This window comes from Aedes albopictus, chromosome 2 (assembly GCF_035046485.1).
Source record: "Aedes albopictus strain Foshan chromosome 2, AalbF5, whole genome shotgun sequence".
In the NCBI taxonomy this organism is placed as follows: Eukaryota; Metazoa; Arthropoda; class Insecta; order Diptera; family Culicidae; genus Aedes; species Aedes albopictus.
The window spans coordinates 208523319-208539077 of NC_085137.1; the positions used below are offsets into that span (position 1 = coordinate 208523319).

Sequence of the window (15759 nt, forward strand, 5' to 3'; positions counted from 1 at the left end):
ACGGGGTCTTCTTATGTAGCTGTTATGCGCTTGGTCGATTGAGCATTTCACGCAGATGCTGGAATATATGTTGACCGTGCTGACAGGGCGAAGGCCGGAGGTAATCGCAGGGGACTTCAATGCCTTGATTGTGGAATGATGAAGCCGTTTCATGAACCAGCGGTGTCAGATCCTACTAGAGACACTGGCCATATTAGATGTCGACCTGGCTAATGTCGGTACCAAGAGTACCTTTAGTCGGAACGGTATGGAGTCGATTATTGACGTTACCTTTTGTAGTCTTGCCCTAACAAGTAGTTCGAGCTGGAGGGTAGACGGTGGCTACACTCACAACGATGACCTGGTGGTTCGCTACAGTATTGGCTACAACAACAGAAGGCAGCCTGTAGAGAAAGAGGCCAAACTCTCGCAGGCGAGGGGAGGCGCTCTGCTGTGAGTGACACCTACTCGGTGTAAGCGGTGACGAGCTGGTAGAAGTGCTCTGACGTGCGTGCGATGCGATCATGCTGAACGTGTACGGAACATCCAAGTTGTGGTATTTGTCGTCGGTATTACCGCCGTTCGCAGTCCACACCGCGAAAATCACGTCAACCATGGGCACATTTCTGTGGAGAGGAATAGTCGCTCGTGTCCCGATAACCCAACTAGCCCGTGCCAAGGAGCAAGGTGGTTTGAACCTGCATATCCCCACTTTCAAATGCAGAGCGCTCGTCATCAATAGGTTTCTGAAAGAGATCGATTCCCTTCCCCACTATAAATCCCTTATCTTCCACGATCTTCCCCGTCCAGCAATCTCTATAGACAATCCTGATATCAAACTAATCCTCTCAAATTTATCCCACATTCCACTCCAAATCCAACAAAACCCCTCCGCCGATCAAATCTACCGACACTTTGTACAACAAACTGAACAGCCAAAAGTGGAGCGCAACAGCCCGGCAGTCAACTGGCCAGCCGCCTGGCGAAACATTGCAGACAAACGGCTATCTCCTGTGCAGCGCACTCAACTTTTCCTATTAGTTAACGGCAAAACCGACCACCGCAAGCTACTGTTCGTGATGCAGAGAGGATGAAACCTGCACACATTGTGGGATCCAAGCGACAGAAACTCTCCAACACAAATTGTGTACCTGCGCTCGTGTCGGCCCGGCTTGGACGGTCCTACAGCAGAGAATAGCGGGCATCATGAATGGATGGAGACGATTTACTTTTGAAGAGCTGGTTAGACCTGTCCTAGTTGGGATAAGCAGAATTCAACGAGTGAAAATTTTGAAGTTGTTTATTAACTACATCTGCTTCGTTAATCAATGTAACGGTAGAATTGATGTGAATGCACTAAATTTTCACCTAGATATAGATTTTTAAATTGAAATAATTGTATAATAGTTAACAAATGAACCAGTGAAGAGAATTGTCAGACAAAAGAGGCACAAAACAAGCAACAAAGAAGACGCGGCGATTACTCTTTATCCCAACCGGTGACGGATAATGACATGATCTCGAATTTTTTTGTTGCAGACAAAACGGAAGCTGAATTTGTTGCGTACTTTTCAACTTGTGAATAATCAATTATTACTAACCCAAAATCGAAATTTTTTGATGATACATCTTCAGCAGCATTGCAGTGTTTACCTACTCCAAGTTACCGCTAGAAAATCACAATGCAAGGCTTAAAAATCTCTAAACTCGGGGTGCACGATCTTTGTCCTATTCTGTTCAAGTTAGGACAAACCTATGTCGCATTGGGTAGAATGTCGCAACAAATTCAGGTTGCGACATTGTCGTTATTGTTGCGCGATCGTTGAATTTTGATTCACTGAAATGAACTGACAAATAAAACTAAACTTTTAATTTCAAAAAAAAAATCATGCCTAGGCAAGTACACCCTAGAAATGGGAGACCACCTGCTTACTGGGAGACTCAAGCGATTACGGACCTGCGCAGCGCCAAACTTAGGGCTAGGCGGCGGATGCAGCGATCACGCATTGAGGAAAATCGAAACGAACAGCGGGTGGTGTTCGCCACTACTAAAGCCAGCCTGAAGACCGAGGTAACGGCAAGCACGAAGGCCTGCTGTAAGGGACTCTGTCAAAGAACCAATGCGAAGTCTTGGGGTGATGCAGGATCGTGAAGACGAGAGGTGTAAGGTCGTTCTCAACTGCCTTATCACTGCACTAAAAAACACGTCTGCAGCACACGGACGCCTGAGTATTTCTAAGAAGCCAAATTTAGGCAATGGCCGCTACAATTTACTTTTCTCCCATTCCGTCATTCCACTTAATTTTAATTTTAGCACGTATACATTCACAGCGGTACTGAACCCTATCACTTCTGTGGTATTTCCTTCTGTTTTTACACAAGAAACGTGAAGGGTCCGACAAATACAACAAATACAAAACAAAAATCAACAATTTGTAACCAAACTGTTACAATACTATGATATGGCGGCTCGACTTGGGGCACGACGCTAAGTATCAATAGCTACCGTGGTAAGCTGGAAAGTACTTACAGGCTAATGTGCCTAATGTGTTGCGAGCGCGTACCGTACCGTGTCACACGATGCACTCTACGTCATTACTGGTATGGTGCCCATCGGTATTCTTATCGGGGAGGGCATAGAATCATAAGAAGTCCTACAGGTTCATCCTGAGGGTGAAGAGTTGGGTTAACAGGCGGCGCCATGGGGAAGTAACATTCCTCCTGACTCAGGTCCTTTTGGGCCATGGTTGCTTCCGACAGTATCTGCATCGTTTCGGTCATGCGGTTTCTCCCGAATACTGTACTTCTGTAGGGGTTAGTATGGCAGCATAATCGATCGCGTTCGCTATTGTCTCGAGTGAAAATCAAAACAATCGATGCGCGGGTGTTTAGTGTTCAATATTGTTCTTTGCTGAGTATTGTGTTGTTCTTTACAGAGAAGAACATTAATCAAGGCAATTAGATGATCGGCATTGAACCACAAAAACCCCACAACAATTGGTGAGATCTTTCCAATATTATTTATTTATAAATAATTCTACTTCAGTATATGTATTTACTTTGTAACTGCATATAAGTTGAAAATTCGCTATTTTCAACATCCTTTCATCTATTGGAAGATGCTCCAGCTCTGGGCTCTTTCTAAGTTGATGAAGGGATTTATAAATGCTTGCAAGGACTTGACCAGGTGTGTGGAGCTGAGTGAATCTATGACATTGTAGATAGTAGCGACATCAGCAATGTCAATGGAAATATTCAACTTTGCAACTCCATCCAAGATTTGTGCAGGTATTCATGCTATGCTATGCTATCTATAGAAAATTTTCTAAAAAATCTGCTAGCATTCTGGAGGAATTATTAGAGGCATTTCTGAAGGAATCCCTGGAGGAATTTCTAAATGAATCTATGGAGGAACTACTAAGGAAATCAATTGAAGGGTTTCGAAGTTATCCTCAAATATATTTTTTGTTTTCGAGAATCTCTGTTTTTTTCCAGGAGATATCCAGGGAAAAATGTGAAATTGTAGTATTGAGAAATGAAAGAGTTATTGAAAGAATCTATGGAGGAATTTCTGAAGGTATCCTTGCAAAAATAATCCAAATTTGTTCTTGAAGAAAAATTTCTTGAAAGAATATCTGCAGAAATGTCTTAAGGAAAATATGGGAGATTATAGATAATTAAATCCTTGGAGAAATATCGAGAAAAATTTTTTGACTTATTTCTGCATAAATTCTTTAAAAAAAAAACTTGCTGAAAGTCTCCCTGGTAAAGTTTCTAAGGCAATAGAGAATTATTTTTATTTGATTTTTTTACGGAATCTCCAAATGCGTTTCTGTGAAAGTTTATGGAGAAATTCATTGAGAATTTTTCAAAAAAATCCCTCCTAGAGAAATTACTGACCTAATTTTTGAATGATTTTCTGAAAGTAACCCAGCAAGAAATTCCTGGTGAAATGTTCCATAGAATTCCTGAAATATTTGTTTTAAGAAATCATTTTTTTATTAACCTCTTCCTCTTCTTGGCGTAACGTCCTCACCGGGACAAAGCCTGCTTCTCAGCTTAGTGTTCTATGAGCACTTCCACAGTTATTAACTGAGAGCTTCCTCTGCCAATGACCATTTTGCATGTGTATATCGTGTGGCAGGCTCGAAGATACTCTATGCCCAAGGAAGAGGCGCGTGATATTCAAGTTGAGGCTGGTTTCAAATTTGTTTGGTCTGGGCGAAACGGCGCGATTCTTATGAAGAAAAATGAGTCGGCAAAGGTCGAGATTGTTCGCTGTGAGATGGATCTGGATAGAATCAGGAAGGCCAACCAGAAACGTCTGGCACGGGATAGCTCCTCATCTCCTGAGGCTGGGCCAGCTCCAAAGCGGCGTTAATGTTTTGTTTTTGTTCAGTTTCAGTATTTTAATAGTAAAAATGGCTAGTAATAAATTATACGAATGTATTGATGATTGGCTAATAAATCGTTATGTGTCTGTTAATGAATCATTCAGAATACTTCAGCTTAACATTAGAGGAATCAATGATCTCGCGAAGTTTGATGGCTTTAAAAATATTCTGCGTAGGTATGCTTTGAAGATTGATGTTATTGTGCTTTGTGAAACGTGGATCACTGAAGACTGCGTTGGACTGTACAAAATTGATGGCTACGAGGGTATATTTTCATGTAGAAGTGTGTCTAATGGGGGTCTAGCTGTTTATGTGCGAAGTGATCTAACCGCAGATGTCCGTCGGAATATTGTTGTCGGTGGATTTCATCATATATATTGTTGTATTGATACGCAGCGTGCACCTATCCACATTCATGCGATATACAGACCTCCTAGTTTCGATGTGCGACAATACTTTTTCGAAATTGAGAACATGTTGGCAAATATACCTAAAGGCTGTGATTGTATCTTTGTAGGCGATATGAACATTCCAACTAATATTGTTACCAACAATATAGTGTGTGAGTACAAGCGACTTTTTTCGTGTTATAATGTGTTTGTAATGAATACTGATGTAACTAGACCTGCAAGCGGCAATGTGTTAGACCATCTGGCTTGTTCTGATTCTCTTGTTAGTGGTATTGTTAATGAAACAGTTGTTGTTGATTTTAGCGATCATTCATTGTTACTTTCCACACTTAATATACATTGTAAATCCTCATCCATGCTACTGCAGAAAAAAATTGTAAATCACCGTCTTCTAGATGAATTATTTCGAGATTCTATTAGTAGAATACCTCAGAATATAGCTGCTAATGATAAATTGGTGTATTTGATTGATTCTTATAACTCTTGCCTTAATCATAGCTCGAAAAATGTTAAAGTCAATGCTAAAGTCAAAGGGCACTGCCCATGGATGTCAATGGACATCTGGTGTTTAATGAAGCAAAAAGAAAAACTCCTTAAAAAGAAGCGTATAAACCCGAACGATTCACGAACAGTTGAGCTATTGAATCATGTATCAAGACTACTCAGTAAGAAAAAAGCCTATAGCAAAAAAAAATTATTATCAGAAGTTGTTGCGTGGGAACGATCAAAAGTCTGCGTAGAATGTTATTAATGATGTCTTAGGAAGAAGAACAAAGCATGGGGAATCCTATGAAATTGAGAAAGACGGCCGGGTAATCAGCAACGAAGAGCAGGTTTGTTGTATATTCAACGATCATTTCAGTAGCATTGGAACCAATTTGGCAACTCGAATCGACAGTGATCGCGATATTTTTCGTATGCAGACATTACCGAATGAGCAAAACTCTATGTTTCTGAGTCCTACTACGAGACCTGAAGTTATTCAGGTTATTCATAAGTTAGATTCGAAAAAGGCAGCTGGTTATGATAACATACCTGTCAGTTTCGTAAAGCAGCATTTCGATATTTTTGTACCAATTATTGTTGATACTTTCAATGAAATAATAGACACGGGTCAATACCCTGATTCTTTGAAGATAGCTAGAGTTGTACCTGTATTTAAATCGGGAAGTAGAAGGGACTTAAACAACTACCGTCCCATCTCCACGTTATCCATCATCGATAAAATTATCGAAAAACTATTAGTGTCAAGGACAATGGATTACTTAACTCGCTTCAATATTTTGTTCGAGCATCAATATGGTTTTAGAGAAGGATCAAGCACTCTGACAGCATCGTGTGACTTAGTTGATCGCATCTACGATGCATTGGATGCCAAGCAATATGCGGGAACGTTGTTTATCGATTTGAAGAAGGCATTTGACATGATTGATCACGACCTACTGGTCGCGAAAATGGAAGTATACGGTATCAGAGGCGTTGTGAAAAATTTGTTTGCCAGTTACCTGTCAAATAGGAAGCAATATGTAACCATCGGCGCTAATAAAAGCGAAATGCGTTCGATTTGTATAGGGGTTCCACAAGGAAGCAATTTGGGGCCAATCATGTTCCTTCTCTTTATAAACGATTTGTCAAAGCTTCGTTTACGAGGACAACTTCGCCTCTTTGCCGACGACACATGTATTTTTTACAAAGGACTCGACTGTGAATCAATTTTACGTTTTATTCAACATGATGCAGAAATTCTACTGGAATATTTTAAAGCAAATGCGTTATCAATGAACCTGAAGAAAACTAAATACATGCTGATTCATTCACCGAAGCGAACTGTTCCAGACCATCGCTCTGTAGTTATTCAAGGGCAAATATTAGACAAAGTCACTCAATACACTTTTCTGGGTCTTATATTGGATTCTACTATGAGTTGGAGACCTCATATCGAGATGCTAAAAAAGAAAATTAGTTCGCTTTGTGGAATTTTGAGGAAAATCTCTGCATTTATGCCTCCTGTTTGTATGAAAAATATATATTTTGCTCTTATCCATTCGCGTCTTTCATATCTTATTGCAAACTGGGGTGCAGCAAACAAATCCAATTTAAAGGAATTGCAGGTCATTCAGAACAGATGTCTGAAAACAGTTTTTAAAAAACCCATATTGTACCCCTCAAAGCAACTGTACACTGAATGTTCTGAATCGATTTTACCTTTAAAAGCTCTTTACGAAATTCAAATTTTGCTTCAAATGCACAAAATTTCTACAAACCAACTGTTCCATCACAATTACAGTTTTTCAATACTTCAAGCAAATAGAGCATCTCGACGGGAAGGAAACTTTTATCTCACCCGTCCTCGAACTGAGTTTGGTCGAAAAAAGATAACGTACATCGGAAGTAAACTGTATAACGAATTGCCTACTTTTATTAAAAGCTGTAATACCTGTCATTCGTTCCAAAAACAATTAAGACTACATTTCAAGCGACAAATTGAGCACTTTCTCTGTTAGCCAAATAACAAACTGTCTGTACGAATCACAACTTTTTCAATCTGAATGTACCGTAAATTAAGACACAAATGAAGTATTATATCTTATATAATTGAATTGTTACTAAAGCAGTGAATTCCAATATGAACTTTTGTAAGATTATGTTAATGTAAATATGAAACTATCGCACTAGAATAAGAATAGCACCTCCTTCAAAGAGCTATCTGCTCACTGGATGGTGCACTAGATATTGAAATTATGTACATATATAGTTGTAAGCATGTAAACTAATGTATAAAATATGAATAAATAAATGAATTGAATTGAAAAAAAAAAAAGTCAAGGAAATTTCCTTTACGAAAAGATCCTGGACCGACCGGGAATCGAACCCGTCACCCTCAGCATGGTCATGCTGAATACCCGTGCGTTTACCGCCTCGGCTATATGGGCCTTTTTTATTAACATGATAGATAAATTTCTAAATTAAATACTCAAAATAATACAGGAAAATCTATTTTTTGAGAATATGAAAGAACGCAAAAACACTGTGCAAAATATATGATCAATCTTAGACACTGTAAACAGTTAAATCTCGATTTCATTCTAGAAAACCATAGCATCATCCTGTTTCCTTTATGTATTACCCGAGTAGAAGAAAAAATCTGATGAATAGCATATCCAGTTATTATTGATTGAATTACTGAAGAGCAAAAACTGATATTGGTTTGTTTGATATAAGAGGTAAAAGATCAGAAATAATAGCAAAATCTAATATGGTGAAGTACTCAATGATAGCTCTTTAAGATATTACAAGATCAAAACAATAGCAGACAAGATTTTTCATTTTTTTTCTAGAAAAAAAAAATAAAAAATGGCAGCATCCAGCATTGAACTTACGACTTTAGGATTCCCGGGCGGCGATACTCAACTGTGGCTCACTGTTGTAAATAACATGGGAATAGGAGCATGTTGTTCTTCGTTTCCTCAACTCAGAAAGGGGCACATGGCATTTCACTAACATTGAGCCATCTCTATGGGTGTATGTGTTCCATTTCGTGCAGAAGAGCTAAACTTGTTCTTATGTTGAAATTTTCAGCTATCTCGACAAGAACAAAAACTGATATCATATCACTTTGAGCTATTCGTGCGATATTCATTAGATTTTTGAATAACACATCAAAATCACATTGAGCTATGATAGCAAAAAATGTTTGATTGGAGGTATGATTTAGATATTCTCGTCTACCCGGGTAGGCCTTATCGACGCCCCTCTGAGGCTGGCGCCCTTGGCAGGAGCCAACCTGGCCAACCGCACGCTACGGCTCTGGACACAACTCCGAACAATCTTGTCCAGAGGATGTGTAGGGATCAGTTTGGCTGGAATATCGTTTCAACGGCTATCACCCACATCGTCTTGGAGCTACGAAGGAGATGGCACGTGAACTCGGAGAATGGCTAATGCAGACGCTATACAAGAGATGGTACTGAAGTTCGGAGTTGGGTACGTAGGTCTTACCGGTGCCCTGCGGCCGAAATCGGGTTGCATCCGAGCCCGCGGTTGGAAGGATTCCTCGGTAAGGTCGGGGCAGGTGATGGTCCCATGTCGGCAAGTCTTTCTGTGTGCTGGCAGAGGCAGATAGAGCAGCGAAGAAAATTGTCAGACAAAAGAGGCACAAAACAAGCAACAAAGAAGGTGCGACGATTACTCTTTATCCCTACTGGTAACAGATAATGACATGATCTCGAAATTTTTTGTTGCAGACAAAACGGAGGCTGAATTTGTTGCGTATTTTTCAACTCGTGAATAATCAATTATTGCTAATCCAAGGTCGAAACTGTTTGATGATAGAGCTTCACCAGAGTTGTAGTGTTTACCGACTCGAAGTTATCGTCCGAAAATCGCAATGCAAGGCTTAAAAATCTCTAAACTCGTGGTGTACGATGTTAATCCCATTATTTTCAAGTTGGGACAAACTTATGTCGCATGGGTTTGTTTGTCGCAACAAATACAGGTTGCGACATTGTCATTATTGTTGCGCGATGGTTGAATTTTGATTCACTGAGATAGAGTCTTACTTGCGGTGAGGTCAAATCACTGTGCATGCGGTATCAGTTCTTGATACTTGAATAAAAAACATATTTCCCTAGAATCTTGACAATGGTTAATAATTTATAGTTCATTTCTTCGGCAGAGTTGTAAATCAATACATACAAAAGTCAATGTATGTATGATAGTATGTTTATATGCTTGTATGTTTATATGTCTGTACGTTTGTCTATTTTTGTATGTTGATATGTATGTACGTATGTACATATATATATGTATGAATGTTCCGGCATATCTCTGAAATGCGTCAAGAAATATCAATCAAATTTAATTCCTTAGGATATGGATGTGGTAGTAGGGGTATTGGAATTCAAGATGGCGGTTTAGGTTCCAAATGATGGCGGTCAAAACTCCAGAATATATGCTTTTTAACGGCAATGCTGCTTCGGATACTATGCAATATGGGTATCTATCGATCGGGCTTCATGAGTAGAAGTCAAAAATGAATATCCTACGCCATTTTGAAATCCAAGATGGCGGAACATATCCAACATGGCGGCCACGGAATGGTAGATTGAGCTATAATACCATGCAATATGCTGCCGTGAATCGCAAGTCAGTCCCATATGTTAAAAGTAGGCATTGAGAAAATGGACTCTGAAGTTTTTAAATTCGATTTCTATGTGAAATTTGAAAAAATTGCCAGAAATTGAATATTTCTGCGATCATCATGAAACTTTCACAAATTGTTTCAAACGTGAAAACGTAGCTGCGAAAAATATCAAACTGGTTGAAACAGTGTTCGATTTTGTACGGCAGGGTACACAAGTTCATAATGGGACTGACTTGCGATTACTTTTCATTATGGGACAATCTGACTTGATGTTGTTTTTGGATTTTACTGAACAAACCATATATTTTTATTCACACAGCTAAAAGATCATCCGAAGAAAGATCGAAAACTTCCATTAACTCAATTTTGCCCAAAATGCAGATGGGACTGACTTGCGATTCACGGCAGTATGGGTATCTATCGATTGGGCTTGATGTGTAGAAGTTAAAAATCGATATTTGACGCCAAGATGGCGGACCATATCCAAGATTGCGGCCACGGTATGGTAATTTGACAGTAAGGTAGAGGCTAGAGAGTGGGGTGAAGAATTGAGATAAGTTTAGATGAGCTGAGGTTTTTTTTTCGAGATACCTTCAGGAATCCTTTCCAGCATTTCTTCAGGCATTCCTTTCGAGAATCTTGAGGCAGGTTTATTCCCGGGATTCCTTCAGATATTGCTTCCGAGATTGCTGTACGGATTGATCCGGACTGATCAGGTATTTTTGCAGGGGTTGCTTTGGAAAATCCTGAAAGCATTCTTTTAGTTATTCTTTTCTACATTCTTTCAGGGATTTGTGCTGGAATTCCTTCAGAGATTCTTTCCCGGATTCCCGCTAGGACTCTTTACGGAATTCCTCCCGAAAAAAAGTATGAAAAAATATAGATTTCTTCCGAGATTTTTTCAGGCAAACCTAGATCATATAGACATCATCTATGGTTCTTACAGGAATACCTGCTCTTCAGACCGGCAGGACCAGTCATCAGGAACCATGATCATGATTTCTCTATGGATTCCATCTGGTATTCTTTACGGGATTCTTTCAGGAAAAACTTCAGAGATTTTTGCCAGAATTTGTTTAGAAAATCCTGAGAGGAATCTTTCAGAAATTTTAACCACCGTTCTTTCATGGATTTCTGCTGGAATTACTTCACAGATTCATTTTAGTATACTTTCAAAGTGTTCTGTCGAAACATATTCAGAGAATCCTAATGGAATTCTTTCTACGAGTCGGGATCCTCGCTCGGAATTTATACAGCAATTCCTCCCAGGATATCTTCTGTGATTATTTCAGGGATTCCTAACAAGCTTTCAGCTGAGATTCCATCAGAATTCTACCAGATGTGCCTCTCAGAATTCCTTCAATAAATCCTCCAGGGATTCCTTCAGGGATTTCTACCGGGAATGTTCTTCCCCCCAGTGTTATGTTTTTCAGACTTTTATACGTAATTTTAAATTGCAATTGGTAGATCGAATGAATTTGAATTTTTGGGTGGTTTATCATTTTTCATGTAACCAAAGAACACATTATCTTTTCGATGTAACTTTGATAGTGCCCAGAATAACACCATAAAACCCACATATTGTTCACGAAAAAAAAATCCTGAACTAGTACAAACATAAGTGGAGAAGCCGTGTAGAGTACCACTTGTTTATATATCAAAACATGGAATGATGATGAACCTGGGCGTGTTAGTGGAATACCTGTAAGTACGAGACACGACCTTTAAGTTGAGGTCGAAATACGTATCTGTCAAAGGATACAAATTAAAAGGAATAGTACTTAACACGATTTTCTTTTTAAACATGCAACATTTCTGAAAAGTTTACGTATGGTAAGTACCGTCAAGGCACCATTCACCGTGGATCTAAGAGGATTCGGGGCAAACAAGGGCTGTCATTTGACACCAGTCTTATAAATATTGTTGGTGCCGCTTTTAATTGCCTTCATTATAGGTTAAAATTAAAGCAATATTCACAGAAGTAGAAAATTTTTCACAAAATTTGGTGATATAGTACAGTTAGTAAAGGATAGTAGGGTCGCCTGATTCCGTGGTAGGTCACCATTCACCGTGGTAGTAGGGACCCATTCACCGTGTATGAGAAATTTTATTCTACTTTGTTTAAAAATGATCAAAACAACCCAGCCAAGGGAATTTTCTTCGTTTAAATTCATTTCAAGTAATAACTTGCAAGATTTTATTAGAAAAACGAATGTTCAAATTTTCAATTTTTTCTAGATATATGGGACAATATGGGGCACTGTGAATGGAGACCATTGATTTTTAGGGTACCCATTTACCGTGCCTTTTTGTTTCAATTAAAAAGTACGAGTAATCGTACTTTCTTGTTAAATTTACTTCGGTGATGCAAAATACATACCTGATATGTGAATTTAATTGCTTCTTGGTGGAATAAAAACGTTACTACATTTAGTTTATGGCTTAAATCACTTTAGCGCAGTTTTCGTTTTTTCACTATGAATGCAGTGAACGAGCAGAAACCCGCTTCGTGTAAACACACTTTAGTGTCAAAATGATACTTTTAAATGTCTCTAATGAGCGTTTTGACATGGTAACAATACATTAGAGTTGTATTGATGAAATTGAAGGGAAATTGTCATATCATTCAATCATAACATGGAAATAATGAAAAAATATTCGAAGGCACACGGTGAATGGCGCCTTGACGGTACGTAAAGAGACTTTGTAGGGTACTGAAGGAAAAACTCAATTACTTTATTAGAAATCATTATCTGTGTAAAATCTAACTTCTACAGTATTTTACGTTTGGTTATGCTACACATAGTGAGCACTCTTTATTTGATTTGTTTAAAAAATGAGAAATGTTGAACACTGCAATCGAAACTACATGAAATTACAAGGAACATACATTGCATACTTTTAGGCGTTTATCGGGTTATAATTTCAATTTATAAGTCATTTTTCTATTCATTTTGAGTGGTTATCATCTCTCTCACTTGCTTAGAGCTGTATTGTATCTATACGGATCAGAATATAACGATAGCGTAGAAATTGTGTTGAAATAGAAAAATTATCAGATATTGAGGACCTACAATGAAGATTTTTTTTGGAACTACACCAGCGACTTCCATTTTTTTTTTATCAAATCATGTTTATTTTATTGGAACTTGACCTTTGATAACAAATTTTTTTGAATATTTAATTTGTGAGACAACGCCCAAGGTGTCAACGGGTTGAGGAATGTATGGAAAAAACAAGGGAAAACAATCAGATAAGTCGACGCACCAAAATACGAATTTTCAACTTAACCGTGAAATCTGTGCTCATGTACGCTAGTGAAACCTGGTATGTATCAGCGAAAAATACTTAAAAGGTACAGGTCTTCATCAATAGATGCCTGCGATACCTAGGGTATCGCGCCACTTGGGCGGTGGCTTCTATATTCGTCTGTTTTCCATTATAACTCAGTCAGTATTGAACCAATTGACTTGAAATGCTGTACACGGGTAGATACTATACCTATCTCATCGCATTCCAAAAATTGTGTCAATTGGTTCAAATTTGACTGAGTTATAGCGGAAAACAGACGAAAATAGAAGCCACTGCCCAAGTGGCGCGATTCCCTATATGCTTCGTGCGTGGTGGCCTCACAATTAGATCTCTAACGTGGAGCTAAATCGTCGATGTCATCAAAAGCCGATAGCGACAGAAATTCGGGAATGGGACGGGTCGGCCACATTCTACGCAAGGGCGGGAACGAAATCTGTTAGCAAGCGTTAGAAGCCAGCAGGACATCGCAGCAGAGCAGTCTAAAAGTCTCATGGCAGCTCTGCCTCAACAAAGAAATAAATAAGTCGACAGAATACACATATGAATCCGAAGATCAAGACTTTTAAGGGTACGTGACGTTGCAATTGAATAAATTATGTAATATTGATTAGTTACGAATCGTAACTTAGGATTTAGGTTTTAAATATGTTAGACAACCAGTACTCTAAATTACAAAGGATTTCTTTTTTATATTATTATATTTTGTAACATAAATTTAACATTCTGGTCCTACGCCCCTGTGTCTGTGTGTAATACCGGAAAGATTCTCAGTCTACCTTCAGCTCCCGTAGGTACAACGAATAAACTTTTCGCTAAGCGCGTACACAACTATACGACGAAGACGACAGCGGCCAACAGCAACGTCGCGTCGTCCACCGGCCGCAAACTTCGATCAGCTCTGTGTTTGCGCAGCACAGACCAACGGTCGTCAATGTGTGAACGGACAACTGTCGGCGGATTGTGTAGCGAGCGACAGCAACCAACCAACCAACCAACGATCGAGAGTGACCAGCAACGGCAGCAGTGCGGGTGGGCGTTCCTGTCGAGGAAAATCTGTTGGAACGGATTTTCTCGCGTGAAAATTTTCCGCCAGACTACGCTCAGTGTGAGTTGGACGATGGAACGCGTAACTTTGATCCTGTGACTATAGAACCTGTAGAGTGTTGTATCTCGGTTTCATTTTTCCTAGATCCGGTATTCATCCTTTTATGGATGTGCTCGACGACGTAGATTAGAGTAGAATAAGGCTCAGTGCAGGAGTGAAGCAGGGGAAACACATACAAGTGTTTAGGAAAGAAAAACGTGCACAAGTCGATTTTGAGCAGAAAAAGGAAAAGCATTTGCTCCGTGCCGGGAAAAGTGAAAATACGCCTTCGATATTGTGAGTGAAGTAAGATCAGTGCGTGATCGAAAGGGCACGGTGCGCTATGTGTCCCTATAAATACGACTGATTTATGAAAGTTGTGAATGTTTTCGAAGTGAAGAAAGATCTATGAAAAATCGTAGACCAGCTGAAAAGCTCAGTTTCATTGGATGGTGCTTGAACGAACGAGGATTTTGAGCAGTCCGGTGTACGTGCTATAATTGGCAGTTCTCGAATCTGAACGGCGGGAAATCATTGCTGAAGCGATTATAGCAGCTGTCCTAGCTCAGGAAGTGGTGGACGCAGGATTGAAAGCAGTCTTGCCGCAAAATGGACAAATCATCAAGGTAAAAGAGATTATTTTTAATAAGTATGGCATTCAAAGTAAAAAAAATCATCGGCGGCAATAAACGGATCGTTGAACTCTGCAAGTTTTACGACCATTTCAATGCAACATTTTCAAGTCAAATAGATTCTAGGAGGTTCTTAGAACTTTCAAAAAAGTTGAGTCAGAAATGATACAATTACGAAATAATTATAATAGTCCAAACTATTACAGCAAATACAGTTTTCAGTTTTGACTCATCTTAAGAATCAACTTTATGTCCGAGATGACTTCGATCGTTTGTAATAAGCTATTATTTAACTTTTATAGGTGTGAAATTTATGAAGGTGTGAGTATCTATAAGTAAAAAAATAAAGTTCTTCAACAATCGTTGAATTAAATGGTTATGATGGCTATGTTATCAAACATTCAAGGTAAACATAAATAGGGTGCCTGTACCAATTATGGCACTACCTAAGGATCAATCAATATGTTAAAAGATAGCTTAGTTTTCATACTTTATAGGAGAAATATAGAAACGGATCCAAAACTACTTCTTGTGTTTGTTACAGCGTGTGCCAATGATAGGAACCCTGTACCAGTTATGGCTGCATTTTTTTTAACTTTGGTTCCTTTTCGCACTAGGTATTTGCATGCATTCCTTATGGGGTTAGCCATAATTGGTACACTATGGCGAAAAAGGGTGCAAGGAAGCCGAAATTTTAAGGAAAATGATTTATTTCTACCATAATTTGAGCAAAATTTGGAGTTTAAATGAGTACAACCATCTTTTGTGAACGTGATCTGTTGTTCACATTTTATTCTTGTTGATG

The 15759-nt window shown here is 38.9% G+C and overlaps 1 protein-coding gene across 2 annotated transcripts in view; it reads left to right on the forward strand.

Moving 5' to 3' along the window:
• Positions 1-14178: 14178 nt before the first annotated feature.
• LOC109404201 (uncharacterized) overlaps positions 14179-15759 on the forward strand; it is a 104999-nt gene continuing 103418 nt past the window's right edge. Inside the window, exon 1 of one of the 2 annotated variants that reach the window (XM_062851054.1) lies at positions 14179-14948. In XM_062851054.1, coding sequence (XP_062707038.1) covers positions 14932-14948 — 17 coding nt within the window. In that variant the 5' untranslated portion in view covers positions 14179-14931. The remainder of the gene's footprint in view (positions 14949-15759) is intronic. The other variant, XM_062851055.1, reaches the window with a different exon arrangement.